Source organism: Pituophis catenifer, unplaced genomic scaffold (assembly GCF_029215685.1).
Source record: "Pituophis catenifer annectens isolate HBS135680 unplaced genomic scaffold, rPitCat1.0.hap2 SCAF_1, whole genome shotgun sequence".
Classification (NCBI taxonomy): Eukaryota; Metazoa; Chordata; class Lepidosauria; order Squamata; family Colubridae; genus Pituophis; species Pituophis catenifer.
Window position 1 is genome coordinate 71,251,564 of NW_027256881.1, and position 15,722 is coordinate 71,267,285.

Consider the following 15,722-nt stretch of genomic DNA (forward strand, 5'->3'; position numbering starts at 1 on the left):
ACCCTGGCTTATAATGCATATTTCTCCAGTTCAAGTACTGGAACAAATAGCTTTTTTGAATAAAGATAAAATTGACAATTCTCTCTATAATGCTCTACAACTTGAAAGAATATAGGACATTTTAGACAGATAATCCTCTAGATCAGTAGTCCCCAACCCTCAGCCATGGCCCACTCCTGGGCACAGCCTGTTCGGAACCAGGCAGCACAGCAGTGGGCCAGTGCCTGCGTGTGAAGCTCCCCTTGCACGAGCGGAGGCCGCTTGCCCTCACACACAAAACTCCCCTCGCATGAGCGGTGGCAGTCTTGTGCTCACACATGAAACTTCGTCTGAGCAATGGTCATCTTGTGCTGGTGTGTGAACCTCCCTTTGTGCGAGTGGTGAGCACATGCACCCATTGCTCACACAAATGGAGCTCCTCTCCCCCCGCCCCCAGCCAGGCTACCAAGTCAGAAAGGCTGAGGACCGCTGCTCTAGAGAAACTATGTGGAAAAAAGTATCATTTGAAATTAAAATGATATAAGTATTGAACTTAAATCAGGGGTCCTCAACCCACATGCTGCGACCCACTATCAGGCCGTGGCCTGTTTGGAAACAGGCTGTGCGAGCGGCTGACTGGTGCACATGCGGGTGTGTGTAGTTTGACTTGGCTCATTCAAACGGTGGCCATCTTGTGCTTACGTGTTAATCTTCCTTTGCACAAGTGACGAATGCGTGGACCCACTGCTCACACAAATGGAGTTCTTCTCCCCCCAGGCCACCAAACTGTAAAGGTTTGGCACCGCTGACTTAAATGACAAAACTTCACTATGTAAAATTTTAATACTCACCTGATCAGCAAACTGGGTCATGTAGCGTTGTAATCTGCTTTGGTTATCAGTCTGTTCACATAGTTGTACCAAAATATCAAAGTCACAATATTTTTCTGCAAGAGCAGCAACTTGCTGATATTGTTTGAGAACAACTGTGCAAAAATCAGCAAAAACAGAAAACACAACAGATCATACATGTTTACCCTGTAATCACTAGTAGATAAGATAGTATTGTCAAATTAAAAAAACATTTTCTTCACAATACAGTTTATGCACAAAGCATCTATCAGATATTTGGACATTACACTCCCTCGAAGTAGACAGATAGTATCTTTTCTTTCTATAGCAAATTCTGGCTTTTATCTCTCTTTACTTATTTAAGAAGTTTATACGGTCAATCTTTTAACATAATATGATTCTGGGAGGTGTATAAGCACAACAACAATTAATACACTGTAACCAGTCTCAAAATACTGAATGTGAATCAAAATAAAACAAAATCGAGATTGCTATCATTATAATATTATATCCATATACAACAAATTGAGAGTAAGCAAAGTGGGTAATTAATAACTATTCAACAATTATTAGAAATAGAGTCCATGAGATGATACAGAAACAAGCACTATCATGCCATTTTATTTTTTATATAAAGCAGTAATGCAATTTAAAGAAATAATTCAATTCACTTTTTTTTATATTCCATATATTCCACACCACTTCATGGTGTATTCCCTTGTTCAAAGGAAGCTTTATTATAAGCAAAGATACTGTAAAAACACAAACTGCAAAACTGGAATTTGGCAAAGTAACAAGTAATCAAAGTGAATTAAGAACTGTTCTTAACTCTTGTCTATCCATTTGTGAAGCTATAACTCAAGTCCTGAGAGCTGCATATACTTTCCAAAAAATCTTGGTGGTATTCACAAAGTCATTCCAAAGTTGACTACCAAATTGTTACTTTTAATATGAGAGAAAGGGGCAATTATTAAATATGCAGAGAATAATCCCATTAAGTAAAAACTTCCCCAAGTGAAGTTTGACTGCTGCTAAGAACATATCCATGTCCATCTAGGCGCCTGGCAACAGTATCTAAGTGGTTTGCATTAATCATTCTCCAGAAGAGTTCTTCAACTTGCCAGTCCACCCTTGAACTGAGGGATTTCCCTGTGATCTCCCATTTAAATAATAAGCAGATCTTAAAGGGCTGTATAGCTTTTTGAGATAGGCCAAAGTCAAATGCATGCTGCCATCTGCTGGGCTTCATAAAATTACATCTAATTAAATTTAAATCAAATCAAATTCAGTTTTTGCCTATTTTGCCTAAAGCAGTTCCTGATATATTACTGTAAGTGACTATCTATCTGAAAAAAGTTATGCTCCTGTCTTAACTAAAAAATTAGTATCTGATAATTCTGACTGAATGCAAAATTACATTAGATAGTAATTCTTATAAATACTTTCCCCCACAATCTCTCTCTCGCTCTCTCTTTTTTTAAAAAAAGAAAAAGCAACTTCAACTTTAGAATAAAAATATAACTGAAAAGAGAGTAACACCTTGGGAAAATTTGCTTTTGTTTCATATGCCAGATTTTTATATGGTACAAACCTAAATATATTCTGCTCTTCTTATCCCTCTGGTTTTTATGCTGTAACCATTTTTTATTTCATACTGCATAAATCAGCAAATTATTATTAGGAATTTAAACATCAGCTTGTACAAAAACAGCAGCACTTACGTAATGGTAGCAATAATTCCGTTCTTTTCTGTTCGTATTCTACCAGCAGACTGTTATAACGTTCCTGATGTTCAGGCCGGTCCACAGATTTAAGCTGAGAAACATAGCCATCCAGAAAGCAATCCAGCAGTGCCACCAGCTGTTCTGTCACGGTGCTACGAAGCTTACTATTAGCTTGTGGATAAACCTTCTTCAGAATGATTTCATGTTGCTGCACTATTGTTATTCGTACGCCAACAGATGCTTGAGAAGACCATAAAAACATTTTGATGACATTTATGCAGCTTGAAATTTTACCACTAATATAGTACACATATAAGTTACAAGTAAAAATGAAAATGCATATGTGAATACATTCATTGTTTGTAAAGTAAAGCAGCATTTTTCAGTAGAACAACAGACAGACTTTCCAGCAAGAAGAATGGGCATAAAACAACCAGAAAAAAACTGTATTCATAAAAGAAAAAATTATAGAGCTCAAAAGTATCCACTTATGCTCCCATACTCATTCAAACATGGTTTTTTATTTAGATTTTTATCCCACCTTTATTACTTTATAAGTAATGCAAGGAGTAAACCGGGGTGAAATTCAAAATTTTTCCCTACCGTTTCTGTGGGCGTGGCTTGGTGAGCATGGCAGGGGAAGGATATTGCAAAATCTCCATTCCCAACCCACTCTGGGAGAAGGATACTGCAAAATCCCCATTCCTACACCACTCTGGGGCCAGCCAGAGGTGGTATTTGCCGGTTCTCCAAACTATACAAAATTTCCGCTACTGGTTCCCCAGAACCTGTCAGAACCTGCTGGATTTCACCCCTGGAGTAAACATAATACTTCTTATTTTTCCCATAACAACTATCCTGTTAGCTGGGTTGGGCTGAGCGAGTGAGTGACTGGCTTAAGGTCACTCAACTGGCTCTCATGCCTAAGGAAGGACTAGAATTCACAATCTTCTGGTTTCTATTGTGACCATTAGCTTCTTCTAGGTTTCTTCCCTTAGGTTTCTTGCAGAAATAACTGAATTTGCTATCAGCATCATAGTATACTTTTGCCCCGTCAAATAAGTGTTAAGGTTAGGGTGTGTGAATAACTGCATTATTCCCAAATCATGAATCAGAATGCTGCTAAGTAAATTAATACGTCAACTTTAAACTTCAGGAGGTGGAATTAAGAAATGAAAACAATTCACATTTTTTACAAACTCTTAGTTTTAGCCACAGGCATCAGAAACACAGCACCTTCTAACAGATTAAGTACAGAAAATGGAGGGAATTGTTTAAAGTTTAATATAATACCAGGTATGTGAAAGACTGGTATAACTAAGACCATATTATAAATGAACAGAAAAACATCACAAATGTCATTTTAATTTTTCTCACCTGTCCAAGGTACATACTCAGGTTCAACTTTAGTGGGATCTCTTGTTTTATATAAAGGAATTTTAGATTGGCGATCTTGGATAGCAGCTTTTAGCATATCCTTCACAAAAAAACCCCCCAAAAATAAATCTTGTTAAAATCAATTTTATGGAATATGCTAGGTTTTTAATATAAATATGATTCTTATTATGAACTCACATAGTCAGATAAAACGGAAGTATGTATATGCAAAAATGAATGCCTCTAGACAAAAGCCAAATAATTTTTAATATCATAATAGTGTCAGAATTTTAAAAAAATGAGAAAGAAAAGTGCCTTATGGTTTCATATACTGCTTTCATTTTCAGCAACAGTGCATTTCTGGGTAAAATAAACAAGCGGACACCAGGATGCTACTGGTAGAGTTCCCCAACTTTACTCCATTCCACTATCCTGCACACTCCATAAATGTGCTCCAAAGGAGTATGGAGTTCTTTAGAACTGATGTACAGAAATACAGAGATAGGGGAAAAAAATGTTAAGTCGCACTGATGGATAGAAATCTGTTTACGTAACATTAATCAACTTTGCAGGTTTCTGTCATGATTAACATAGAATATCATACCTTTATAATATTGTTTACATCAACAACTGTTTCACCCCATTCTTCAGACTGAACCGATGTATCCTTCAAGACTTGTTTTTCCTTTTCCAGTAAGCATTCAAAAATAGTATCTACTTGAGAAACCTGAAAAACAAAAGAATGTCACACTGGTATTCCATTTATTGAAGACATTGGGTTTGTATTTAAAAAAAAAAATCACACTGGGGTAGGCAGTCTTGCAGATACAGCTTACTTTATCCCTCCATTTAATGTTCATTATCAAGGCATGACTGCCTTCTATTCACTTTTTGTCTTTGTTCCAAGCCATTTGGATTATATCTAGGATGCTTTTAGGCTCCTCATATATTTGAAGTTTATTCATGCATAATGTGTTTCTAGATAGCAAATAATTCTTACCTCTCTGAAGAAAACATCAGCAGGTGTTAGACCTGAAGGAATGTCATCTTCTCTTTTGTTCAAAGCAATCTGTATTGCACAAGTCACGAGATCTGGCAATCTGTAATGATAGTTCTTGAGAGCAATAGCTGCTGCTAATTTTTCTGCATGTTCACAAAGTAGTAATCGAGCTGCCATCGGCATGCCTCTTACTTGAACACAATCCAATCGTCCAAAGAGATCAACCTTAGATAGAGATAATTGTAAATAAAAATAATGTATGCCACATTGTTATCCATATTTTTATCCGATAGCATTAGGAACTTACTTGGCGAAGAAAATCAATGTACATAGAATGTGCTTGTGATTTATTATCCAGCTGGTGAAGAATAATGATGGATGAGTTGGTAAAATTTGCTGCATCTGGATAAAAACACGATCAAGAGCATTTAGATTTTTACTTGTTTCAAATAAACTTTGAAAATGTAATTTTACTTTTCAAAAATTTTCATTTCATTTTTTCCCAAAAGTCCTGTTGGATTTTTGCATATTTTTGCCAATATTATATAAAAGGAATCTAATAACAACATATTTTTTCCCTTTGGATCAAGTTCGGTTGCAATTTCATATCAAGATCAATTAAGATGTCTACTTCATGAGGGCAAAAAAATTCTGTCATCTTGAATATACTATATACATGTTCAAACTATATTGGATGATATAACAATTTTCTTAAATAGAGGAATTCATAGCATGGAGGTTTTCTGAGGTTAGTTCTAATTTAGATGTCCTATTCCTATTTTCCTATTTCTTTCCTATTCTTCCCATCATCTATTATTTCTGAAAAATGCATGTTTGGTCAGGATGTGTATGCAACTGAACAAGTACAGTTTTGAACCTGGAACAAACCGTCAGGTTTCAGAAATTTCATTAGACTCATTGGATCAGTCAATGCTTGGCAGAAAATAAACTAAGTACATTAGGGTGGTTTAGAAGATACAAAACTATGGACAGGGTGAGTAAGCAACCCATATAGTGCCATCATCTTCTTTCATCACTAGCTCTCAAGCATGGCATGTATATAGGCCTGCCTGCTCCCAATTTTCCCAACACCTTCCTTACTTCCCTAGCCACCAGCATTCTCCCATAACATATCCTGCCAGCAATTTTCTCAATGCTTTCCCTTCGATGGCTTCCCAATGCCCTTCCCTTCATCCCTCCCTCTTGGACAGGTACAAGAGAATGTTGGTCATGTTTCAGAATGCACTCTACATTCATTTCAGCCCCCCCCCCCCAAAAAAAATGAACAGGATTGGCTATACCTTTGGATTTGTATTTAAATACACCAAGACGATACCAGTGGGAGAACAATGTTGTAGAAGAATTCCTTGGAATATTCTGCAGTGCATAGGAATTCCAAAGGCAAAAATAAAAGAGGCTACCTAAAATTCTAGTACTCAGTATTCTCTGCTATAGATTCAAAAAGGGGAAAAGAAATACAAAACCTTCCACATGTTGTAACTGTATGTACATAATTGACATACAAGGAAAACATTTCTTTTTCTTCCCACTACTCTTGTTTTTTGAACATGAAGTTTCCACTCTCGTCCCCAACATAAAGGAAAACTTCAAAATCCTCTGATGCATATAGACAATACTAGGCTATGGATAAGCTGCTCAGGGACATACTGCTTAGTTTAAGTGGGATGCAGAGTAAGCCTGTTGAATTTTTCCTGTTGCCTGAAGTGAATTTCAGAATGTGGTCAACACTCTCCAGCACTAATCCCAGAGGGAGGAGAAAGAAGGGACAGGAAAGACATGAAATGGGAGAAATGAAGACTAGCCAGTGGAATATGCCAAGGTGGGATATCAATAGTGGCAGCTGAAGAAAGGGGAGGAGGGAAGAAAGGAAAAATGCAAGGAAGGATCAGAAAGTGGGCAGGCTGGTGAGGTATCCTGCAATGGAACATTGGACTAGCTGAAGAGTTAAAGAAGCTGGGGAAATTGGGGATAGCTGGGCTGCCATCGTAGGACATACTGAATGGAGAAGGGAAATTCAATAATAAATAATAAATAATAATAAATTGCTAGTTGTGCGCTCCATCCCTCCCCTGTATTAATTTCCATAGCTGCTCCAGTCTCCTTTTCATCCTAAACCACTCCTGCCTGCAACATCCCTATTCTAGTTCATGCAGAGACCAAAATATTTAGCATATGTGCTTTCATTCAGTCACAGACTATCAGCAAGCAGCTGTTCCATGCATATCCACAATAACATTGCAATGCACCCTCTGAAGGGCTACCCTTGAAGTATACTTATAATCCAGAATACTTTATATCCAATATAAACAAACACATGTATTGCTCCGCTTTTTATATGGAGGAATCCATACCTTCAGGTACAGATTCAGCCCACCGTGGATCAGATGTAGGATAATCATCTATTAATTCTTCACTGACTTGTGTTACAGTTCTATCAAGATCAGCATCAGGACCGAAATCTGCTTGCTGGGGGAAAAGGTCAGCAATTGTGGCATTTGCACCCTTCACATCCTTCCTGCAATTAACAAAAAGGCACTTTTTGTAAGCCAATCATTATAATGAGATATTAACGAGGGTAACTTAATCGTGATAGTATTCTTTTCTAGTTGAGCTTCCCATTTTATATAATGCATTAATAAACAGTCATGGAATATTTTGAAGCCCTCAATTGATATTGTTGGTAATGTCACCTAAAGGACTGCTGTATTTCCTGCACAAGAAAATTCTATATCCCAAATGACATATTATTATCAAACCACAAGGAACTGTTATGCAAACCACACTTGTTGTTTATGAATTTTTTCACATGTAGAACACTTGTGTTTATAAAGATCACATTCAGAATGTAATTCAAAATGACAAACACAGGAAACATTTTTGCATGAATGGAAAAATTCCAGGTGATGTGATTTTCCTTATTTTATTCATCAAGTTCAGAATGGGTAACCATTCCTATTAGAATATGTTTTTGTTTAGTTTGAGATGGATAGAAGGCAGAAAGTGAAAATTGATGACTAAGCCAAAAATAAGTCAAAATGAATAGCAATAGTTTAGAAATAAACTTCTAAAATCTATACAAAGGAAAAATTTATGGCAACATAAAGGGCTGCTAGAAAAATGTAAATAATAATAATAATAATAATAATAATAATAATAATAATAATAATAATAATAATAATAATAATAATTTTATTTCTATACCGCCCCTCTCCCAAAGGACTCGGGGCGGTGTACAGCCTATTAAAACAAAAAATATACAAATATCAAAATTTAAAATTATTTAAAATATTACACAATTTCAGCCCGGATTAAAACCCCCAATTTAAAACTCCCAATTTAAAATAATTACATAGTTAGCCCTGCCTGACGAAACAGTAGGGTCTTAAGGGCACAGCGAAACACACGGAATGTCAAAATAGGGGCATTTCTTTTCTCTACTCTGCAAGTGAGAGCCCCTGGCAGGGCTGGATTTTCCTATAGGCTAACTAGGCTTCAGCCTAGGGCCTCAAGATCAAGAGGGGCCTACATTCAAATTGTTAGCAAAATTAAAATTACACTTTCACTATAGGTGAAAGGGCCTCATAAGTGGAATAGCCTAGGGCCTCTTTTCATCTAAATCCGGCCCTGGCCCCTGGGAATTGGAATAGCTATAAACCTCTCAGCAGTTTAACCCGATGGAAATATATGGAATAACGTTAAATTATTCTGTAAAATAAAGCTCTAAAATGTCATCTTCAATGCTCAGAAATATCTTGTTCATATGAGGCTAAGCTTGGGCTAGGAGGGAATAATGTGATAATTGACTCATGGAGCTGCCAATAAAAGCCTAGCAATGCAGAATACCTCCCAGAATATTCAAGAGAGAAAAGAAATTGAAGACAGAATTTGGATGGTGTGGGTAGGAGGAGGAATCTGAAGGATGCTCAGGGTCCTATCTAAGGAAAATCTACCTATGAAGAAGACAGATTAAGAATATAGCTAGTGGCAGAAAAGGCAAATATTGACAGATTACAAATATGTTATAATGTTAAGTGAACCTAGTTACCATCCATTTTAAGTTATTCAATAAAAGTTCATTAATTTCTTTGAATGTTAGGAAAGTGATTGTGTAATCCTATTCTGTTCTTTCCCCACTTAGTCATGTTAATTCAAAGACATGAAGAAAAGGGTTTGTTGATGGCAGCAAGATTAAGAAATCCTATACAATATAGGCTATCTCCTCAAAATGGGATTTTGCTTTTATTACTTTATATGCAATACATTAAGGTTTTGAGAATGCAACCAATCTATGTACCACTAAAATTATTCTGTCTGTAACCTTTGTGTAACCTTTGTGAAACAATGTATCACAGAGCAACAATTTTTCAATAAAGGTACTTCAGATGAGCTAATTTACAGAATGCATCCAAAATCCAGGAGTCGTGGTCCCATGGGATTGAAATTTGACAGATTTGTAGTCATTTTAGTGCTACCATCCAGAGGTTCAGTAAACCAGCCCCTAGCCCTCTAGAGATTGGGTAAACTGGCCCCTCCTTTGGGATGGAGATCAGGTAGACCGGTCCTATCCTAGCCCTCCAGAAGCTGGGTAGACAGATCCTACTATGGGCTAGTGGAGACTGGTTAGCTGTGATCAAGCTGGAAGTCAGAAGTTGCTCCTGCTCCCACTGATCTTTGGCCTTGGTCATTTTGTTTCTCTATTTAGGTAAGGAAATATTTTTGAAACGATGACCGAATGGGTCACAGGTTTTCTAGTTAGAACATAAATCTTGGATTTTGAATTCACCACTCATAAACAATAAATTTCCTGATTTAACTTTTTAAGTGTACAGAAAACTCAATAAAAGGCACTATTAAAATTCTCCTGATACCACTGATGATTTAATTAATATAGTATTTGTTTATTTGTTTAGTACCTGCAAAACTGCAAAAAAGAAGATTTTAGAATTTTAGTTTTATCTTCTTGAGCTACAATATCCATTCTAGAAGAGCCGTCAAAACCAATGCTCTAGAAGAGAAAAGGAGGGAAAAAATGGAAGTTGAAGCATTATTCAACTACAACAAAAACCCCAATTAAAAATAATTATGTCTGGCAAAAGATTCTAAAGGAATTAAATGCCAGGCAATGCTTCCCCCTCTTCTCTTTCAAGGTTCCAACTGGTTATTACCTCATCATTGGGCTCAGCTACAGAAGAGGCTAAAGAATCCTCAATGTCTTCAGGAAGTAAAGAAGTGGTTTCCTTGGAACATATAGTTACAAGTCCGCTTCTCTGAACAAAAAAAATGGGAAGTTGAGCAGAACAACCTGCTCCTAAAATTTTATCACCTAAAATACAAAAAAAAGGAGAAAAGGACAGACATCATCGACATCATTTTAACCAAGGTTCAATATGTTTTGGATGGCAATTCATTCTATTTGAATTAAAGTAGAAAGTAGTACTTGAAAGAGCAGGGACTCCCCGTTGGAGTATTCCTTGATTTTCAACTGTCACTGGATTTTTAAGTAATGATTATGACAAGGAACAAGTCTCCAGAATTATGGTTAATGTGTGAGCTTCAACCTTTGATAAACTAGTCAAAGGAAAATCTACATCCATAAGAATCAATCAGTAATGCAACAAGTTTTATTTTTAAATTTCATAATTACCCCAAAACTTAATCACTAGTCAATGCTAAAGGGAACAAGAATCTTTGCTGCAGGTCTGGAGAAAGACTGAACAGTTTCATTAGTTTGTGTTAAAAAGTTTACGGTTGTTAAGATTCTCACCCTGGGCACTGAAAATAATCTTCTCCTGTGGCATAGAGGTTCTTCCCGTTCCGGTTGAACAAGCAAATACCTCATTTTCAGTATAAAGACAGGCAAAATGGCTGGAAAAATCTGGGACTATTAAATGACACAATGGTTCTTCAAGCTGAAAAATACGGCATTAAATATTACAAGAAATAATTATATTTAGAAATGAAGCATTATTAAGATCAGCAATACTATCTTCTAGGTAGGCCTGGCATACATACAAAATTATAACAATATTAATACAGTTGATGCCTTGAAAGGAATCAATTATAAATTACATTTCTATAGTTTTTCATAATGATACACCATTGTTATATTTTTTACAGTTGTACAATCTTACTGATACACACATATTTTTGCTAATGTGTATAGAATACGGACTAATGATAAATCCTTTTTTAGATCACATGTAATCCAATCTGATACATGAATTATTTTATAGTATATACCAGTACATATATAACCAGGATTCTCAATTTCCAAAATTGAACGATCCAGAGCTCAATTTCCAAAAACTTGTAGCATCAGTTTCTCTTTCTAGAGTAAATTAAAGTATTTACTGGTTCTATTTTTCTTTAATCTTTAGTTATGCTAATTTTAAAAATTCAGGTATTACTGAAGTAACATTACGAGACAAAAGGCAACTGGACGGGAAGTACAATAGCATATTTCTATGGATATAGTTCAAGCAAACAGTTTTTTTAATCCTCACAATCAATCACTTGAAATGATATTCTATAAGCATGTTTAAAATCAGAAGCATCAAAAAAGCATTTAAACATAATGCCAATTACCTGAAAAGGTGGGTTATATTGAGTGACCTCTACAATCATGTTATCAGATGTGGGATAACCATTATCTTCTACAGTTATCAAAGTATAGTAAACAAGGCAGGGAGTGTCACCAAGATGCCAGGCTGCAGCCAAAATAACTAGTCCATCACTACTCATTGGAAAACACAATTATCATAATTACAAATAGTTGTTCAGAAATATCAGATAATGAAACAGTAATTTTTCAAATATATATTAAGCTTTTCACTTGACTTAAAAAAAAATTATCTAAAGATTTTTACATGGTGTATAAGCCCTACTTACTGTATTTAAGCTTGAATTTTATCTATTTACGTGTGTTAGAATCTGTTTCTCGGCTTTGCTGATAGTTATTTTATGAAGCTCAGATACTATATTTTTAATTTTATTTTATGTTATGTATTTTGTTTTTTCTAAATTCTATTTCATTGTAAGCCCTTAGAATCATATATGAGATGGGTGCCTATATAAATAAAATATTTATTTTACTTAGATTTTTCTTTTATCCTGATTTTATTACTTTATAAGTAGCTCAAGGCAGTGAGCATACATAATATTTCTTTCTCCTCCTATTTTCTTCATAACAACCCTGTGAGGTGTATGAGCTGAAAAAGAATGACTGGTCCAAAATTCCCCAGCAGCTTAAATAAATTTAAATAAATAAATATCACATGAACACTGAAGGATTTTTTTCATTCTTGCTTAACCAATTAAATAGTCTTTATTCCTGTGTGTTTTAATTATTTTTTTTTTTGATTAAATTATATTTTCCTGATTGTGTGGATAAGGAAATAATATTTTGATTAGAACAATGTCTGAATTAGTAATACTACTAGAAATATGAATCTGTAACACAGCTCACTTTCTAAATAAGAACTTACCAATTTTGCTGCAAATCCAAATATTGCACATTAATATCTTCTTTAATGTCCCCATAATTGCTTTCTGATCCCTGTAAAAATAATAGATTGTTAAAAATGCCAGAAATAAAAAAAACTATATATTATTATGTTACACATATTGCTTCTTACCCATATTGATTCCATGATATTTTCTTTAAGTACTCTGTTTATATCCCAGCTGAGAACTTGACGTTCTGCATTGTCTTCTATTTCCCATTTATAAAGATTTGAGTTGGTCATGGCATAAAATCTTGAGTCATCTTCATCCCAAAGAACACTAGAAAGCTGAGTTAGATATAAATTAGGGATAAAATATCTGTGTTTAATATATTGCAGTTCTCTGTTGGAAGTTCAAGTTAAGAAAACAGAAAAGCTTAAACTCCCCACCCACAAAAAAGACAAATATAGCACAGAAACAAGGATAAAATTCAAAAATAGCACAAATATGAGAGAACTGCAAAGTTATTCTGTCAATCTTGCAATATATTCTAGACAACAATAAAAATTACATTAAAATACAATGCAAATACTGGGAAAATATGGTATCAAAAATCAGAAGTACTCTCTGTAGAAGAAATCTGCAAGTATATGTGATTCTATTAGATTAAAAAGAGCTCACTTCTAGAAAATCTAAAGTTTTAATTCATGACTCTCATATACATTAATATCATCAGCATATTGATGGATGCTTTTAAAGCTATTTAAATTATAATTTAAATATAACTGGTACTATAAAACCACTGAACTTATAGACTAATTTCAAAAACACCAGCAAATGATCAGTTTAGATCCTGACAGCTGTCCACCTCCCAATAACTCATAGAAGAGGGAAGAACAGGCAGTTGAAGATAGAGGTGGTCTGCTACCAGTAGTCCTTGACTTACAACCAAAATTGAACCTGGAATTTTGGTAAGTCATTGCACTCATTAAGAAAGGTGCTCAAGTGACCGCATTGCTAATGACTGTAATCTGAATACTAATCAAAATAATACCGTTAATACCGTTAAATAATACCTATTTTGTTAAATAGCGCTGTGGTGTGATTACACCCAGCGCTGACTTTCTCTCGGCTTGTCGTTCGTTCAGAACTGCGACAGAACCCTGATTCTCTGTGTGTTACTGGTGATTATTTCCTATCGCAGTTCTGAACGAACGACAAGCCGAGAACCGTTTCCCCCAAAATAAGACATCCCTGATAATAAGTGCAATCGGGCTTTTGAGCGCATGGCAATAAGGCCAAGCGCTTATTTCAGGTTTCAAAAAAATATAAGACAGGATCTTATTTTCGGGGAAACACTGTAGCATTAGGCCATTTTGTTGCTGCATGTCAGTTGGGGATCTTGAGATTTTAAGGAACTAAATACAAATTTAGTTGGGGAGCCAAAAGCTGCCTGTAGTTGTCTACCAACTGTTCTAGGGAATCTGTCTGCACTGAGTCCGGTTGTAAAGCATTCCTTTTCTGTGAGAGAAATAGGAAAATAAAAAATCAGCATTAAAATTAAAATACCTTTATTTTTAAGACTTACTTCTTCATCGTTACTAGGTGACAGAATCCCAAGCAGTGAAGACACTTTTCTACCTATTCCAGAAAACATGCCTTGTCCTTGAGCTAAGCCATGTTGGTAAATCTTGCCATTGCTATCAGGTGTAAGTCGGATAAACTGACTCCTTGCCGAGGATAAAATAAAGCTTCCGCCCTAAAAGAAAGATCAGTTCAGCTTTTTGGAAAACCTGTATTGATATTTTGTTTTTAAAAACAGACTAGCTAACCAACTTCAAAATTATAACTCTATTTCATTTTATATATAAATAGTGAAAAAATAGATTTCAGAACTTTTACTAAGTTGTCACAAAACATCTTTAATGTACCTTTACAGCTGTAAGAAAATTATAAAGAGCACCGCCAAAATCCATATTCGTCTCAGTATAGGAACTTTCGTGCACAAGGCTGGGCCAGTAACGTATTGTTCCTTCACGAGTGGCCGCCATTACCACAAGGGACTTGCAAATATAAAAATATATATACACATGTTAATTCTATTTATTATTTAGTGTTCACATCAGTCTAGAGCCTCAAGGTCTAAGTTTGTTGTATAATGTAAGAAAAAATGAATTTTTAGTCTGCTGAGAATTATAAACTTGTCAGAGATAAATTTATATCTGTGTTGCAGTGTTTCATAACAGAGATTTTACAATATATTATCCTCCATTGGGTCTAAATAGTTTTTTAAATGTAGAAATACAGATTTTAGGTGCATTACAAACTACAACAACTTTACAGAGATAATAAACCAAAGAAGTTTTCCTCTATGAAAAAAGTCAATGAAAATGAGTAAAACTAAGTGATTTGAGTTCCCCCTGCCTTCCTAGGAGAGAAGATACAAAAACAGATTTTTCAATTTAGTGATTTAAGCAGCCAAAATAGAATATTTTTAAAGTTTTTATTAAATATTATTATAGAATAAAAAGACAAATTTAAATAAAAAAGGAAAATGGAATGATTATTAAAGCAGAAGATTAGTATGAATTGAAGTCTTTCCTAATTTAATCCTAATATCTCATTTGCATCTCAGAGTAAGAATGTTTTAATACTCACCCTAGGACATAGTTTTAGAGCACCAGAAATAACATAACAGAATGACTATTTTAATTCTCTAAAATAGTGCTCTGAATCACTCTGACATTGTTTATTTATATATAGTAAGATAGAGAGCATATAAGATATAGTTAAATAAATAAATTTAATTGATTTCTATAGCTGGATAGTGAATACTTCTAAAGCAATTAAAAGTACACCCAAGTGATTTCAGCACTTATAATTAGCAGATTGCTTTAATTCAATGTACATATATTAGACAAACATTCCTACCCTGCAAACAATTGCCTCAGATTTCAGTAAATATGTACTGATACAATTATCTGTTTTCAACTACCCTGTTTCCCCGAAAATAAGACATCCCCTGATAATAAGCCCAATCAGGCTTTTGAGCGCAAAAGCTAAAATAAGCCCTACCCCGAAAAATAAGCCCTCCCCAAAAATATTTAAACGCAGAGCTGGAAATCAGGTAAGACGGCAAGAGGAGCCCCATCTTGCTCCATGTGCCCCAAAATAAAAAGACCTCCCCAAAAATAAGGCCAAGCGCTTATTTTGGGGTTCAAAAAAATATAAGACAGGGTCTTATTTTTGGGGAAACACGATATAACATTACCATGAGGAAGAATTTTGAATGCAAAAATCAAGTTATTAAAGCTTATTTTTTTAGAT

The 15,722-nt window shown here is 35.0% G+C and overlaps 1 protein-coding gene across 1 annotated transcript in view; it reads right to left on the reverse strand.

The window, feature by feature from the left end:
* Window positions 1-15,722, reverse strand: part of NUP133 (nucleoporin 133) — a 30,277-nt gene that overhangs the window by 9,499 nt on the left and 5,056 nt on the right. The window contains exons 5-19 of the mRNA XM_070950948.1: window positions 14,327-14,458; window positions 13,984-14,154; window positions 12,587-12,742; window positions 12,437-12,507; window positions 11,538-11,685; window positions 10,717-10,861; window positions 10,118-10,275; window positions 9,866-9,957; window positions 7,304-7,467; window positions 5,239-5,333; window positions 4,932-5,156; window positions 4,536-4,658; window positions 3,932-4,031; window positions 2,552-2,794; window positions 831-964 (exon numbers count right to left, since the gene is read on the reverse strand). Coding sequence (XP_070807049.1) covers window positions 831-964; window positions 2,552-2,794; window positions 3,932-4,031; window positions 4,536-4,658; window positions 4,932-5,156; window positions 5,239-5,333; window positions 7,304-7,467; window positions 9,866-9,957; window positions 10,118-10,275; window positions 10,717-10,861; window positions 11,538-11,685; window positions 12,437-12,507; window positions 12,587-12,742; window positions 13,984-14,154; window positions 14,327-14,458 — 2,157 coding nt within the window. The remainder of the gene's footprint in view (window positions 1-830; window positions 965-2,551; window positions 2,795-3,931; window positions 4,032-4,535; window positions 4,659-4,931; window positions 5,157-5,238; window positions 5,334-7,303; window positions 7,468-9,865; window positions 9,958-10,117; window positions 10,276-10,716; window positions 10,862-11,537; window positions 11,686-12,436; window positions 12,508-12,586; window positions 12,743-13,983; window positions 14,155-14,326; window positions 14,459-15,722) is intronic.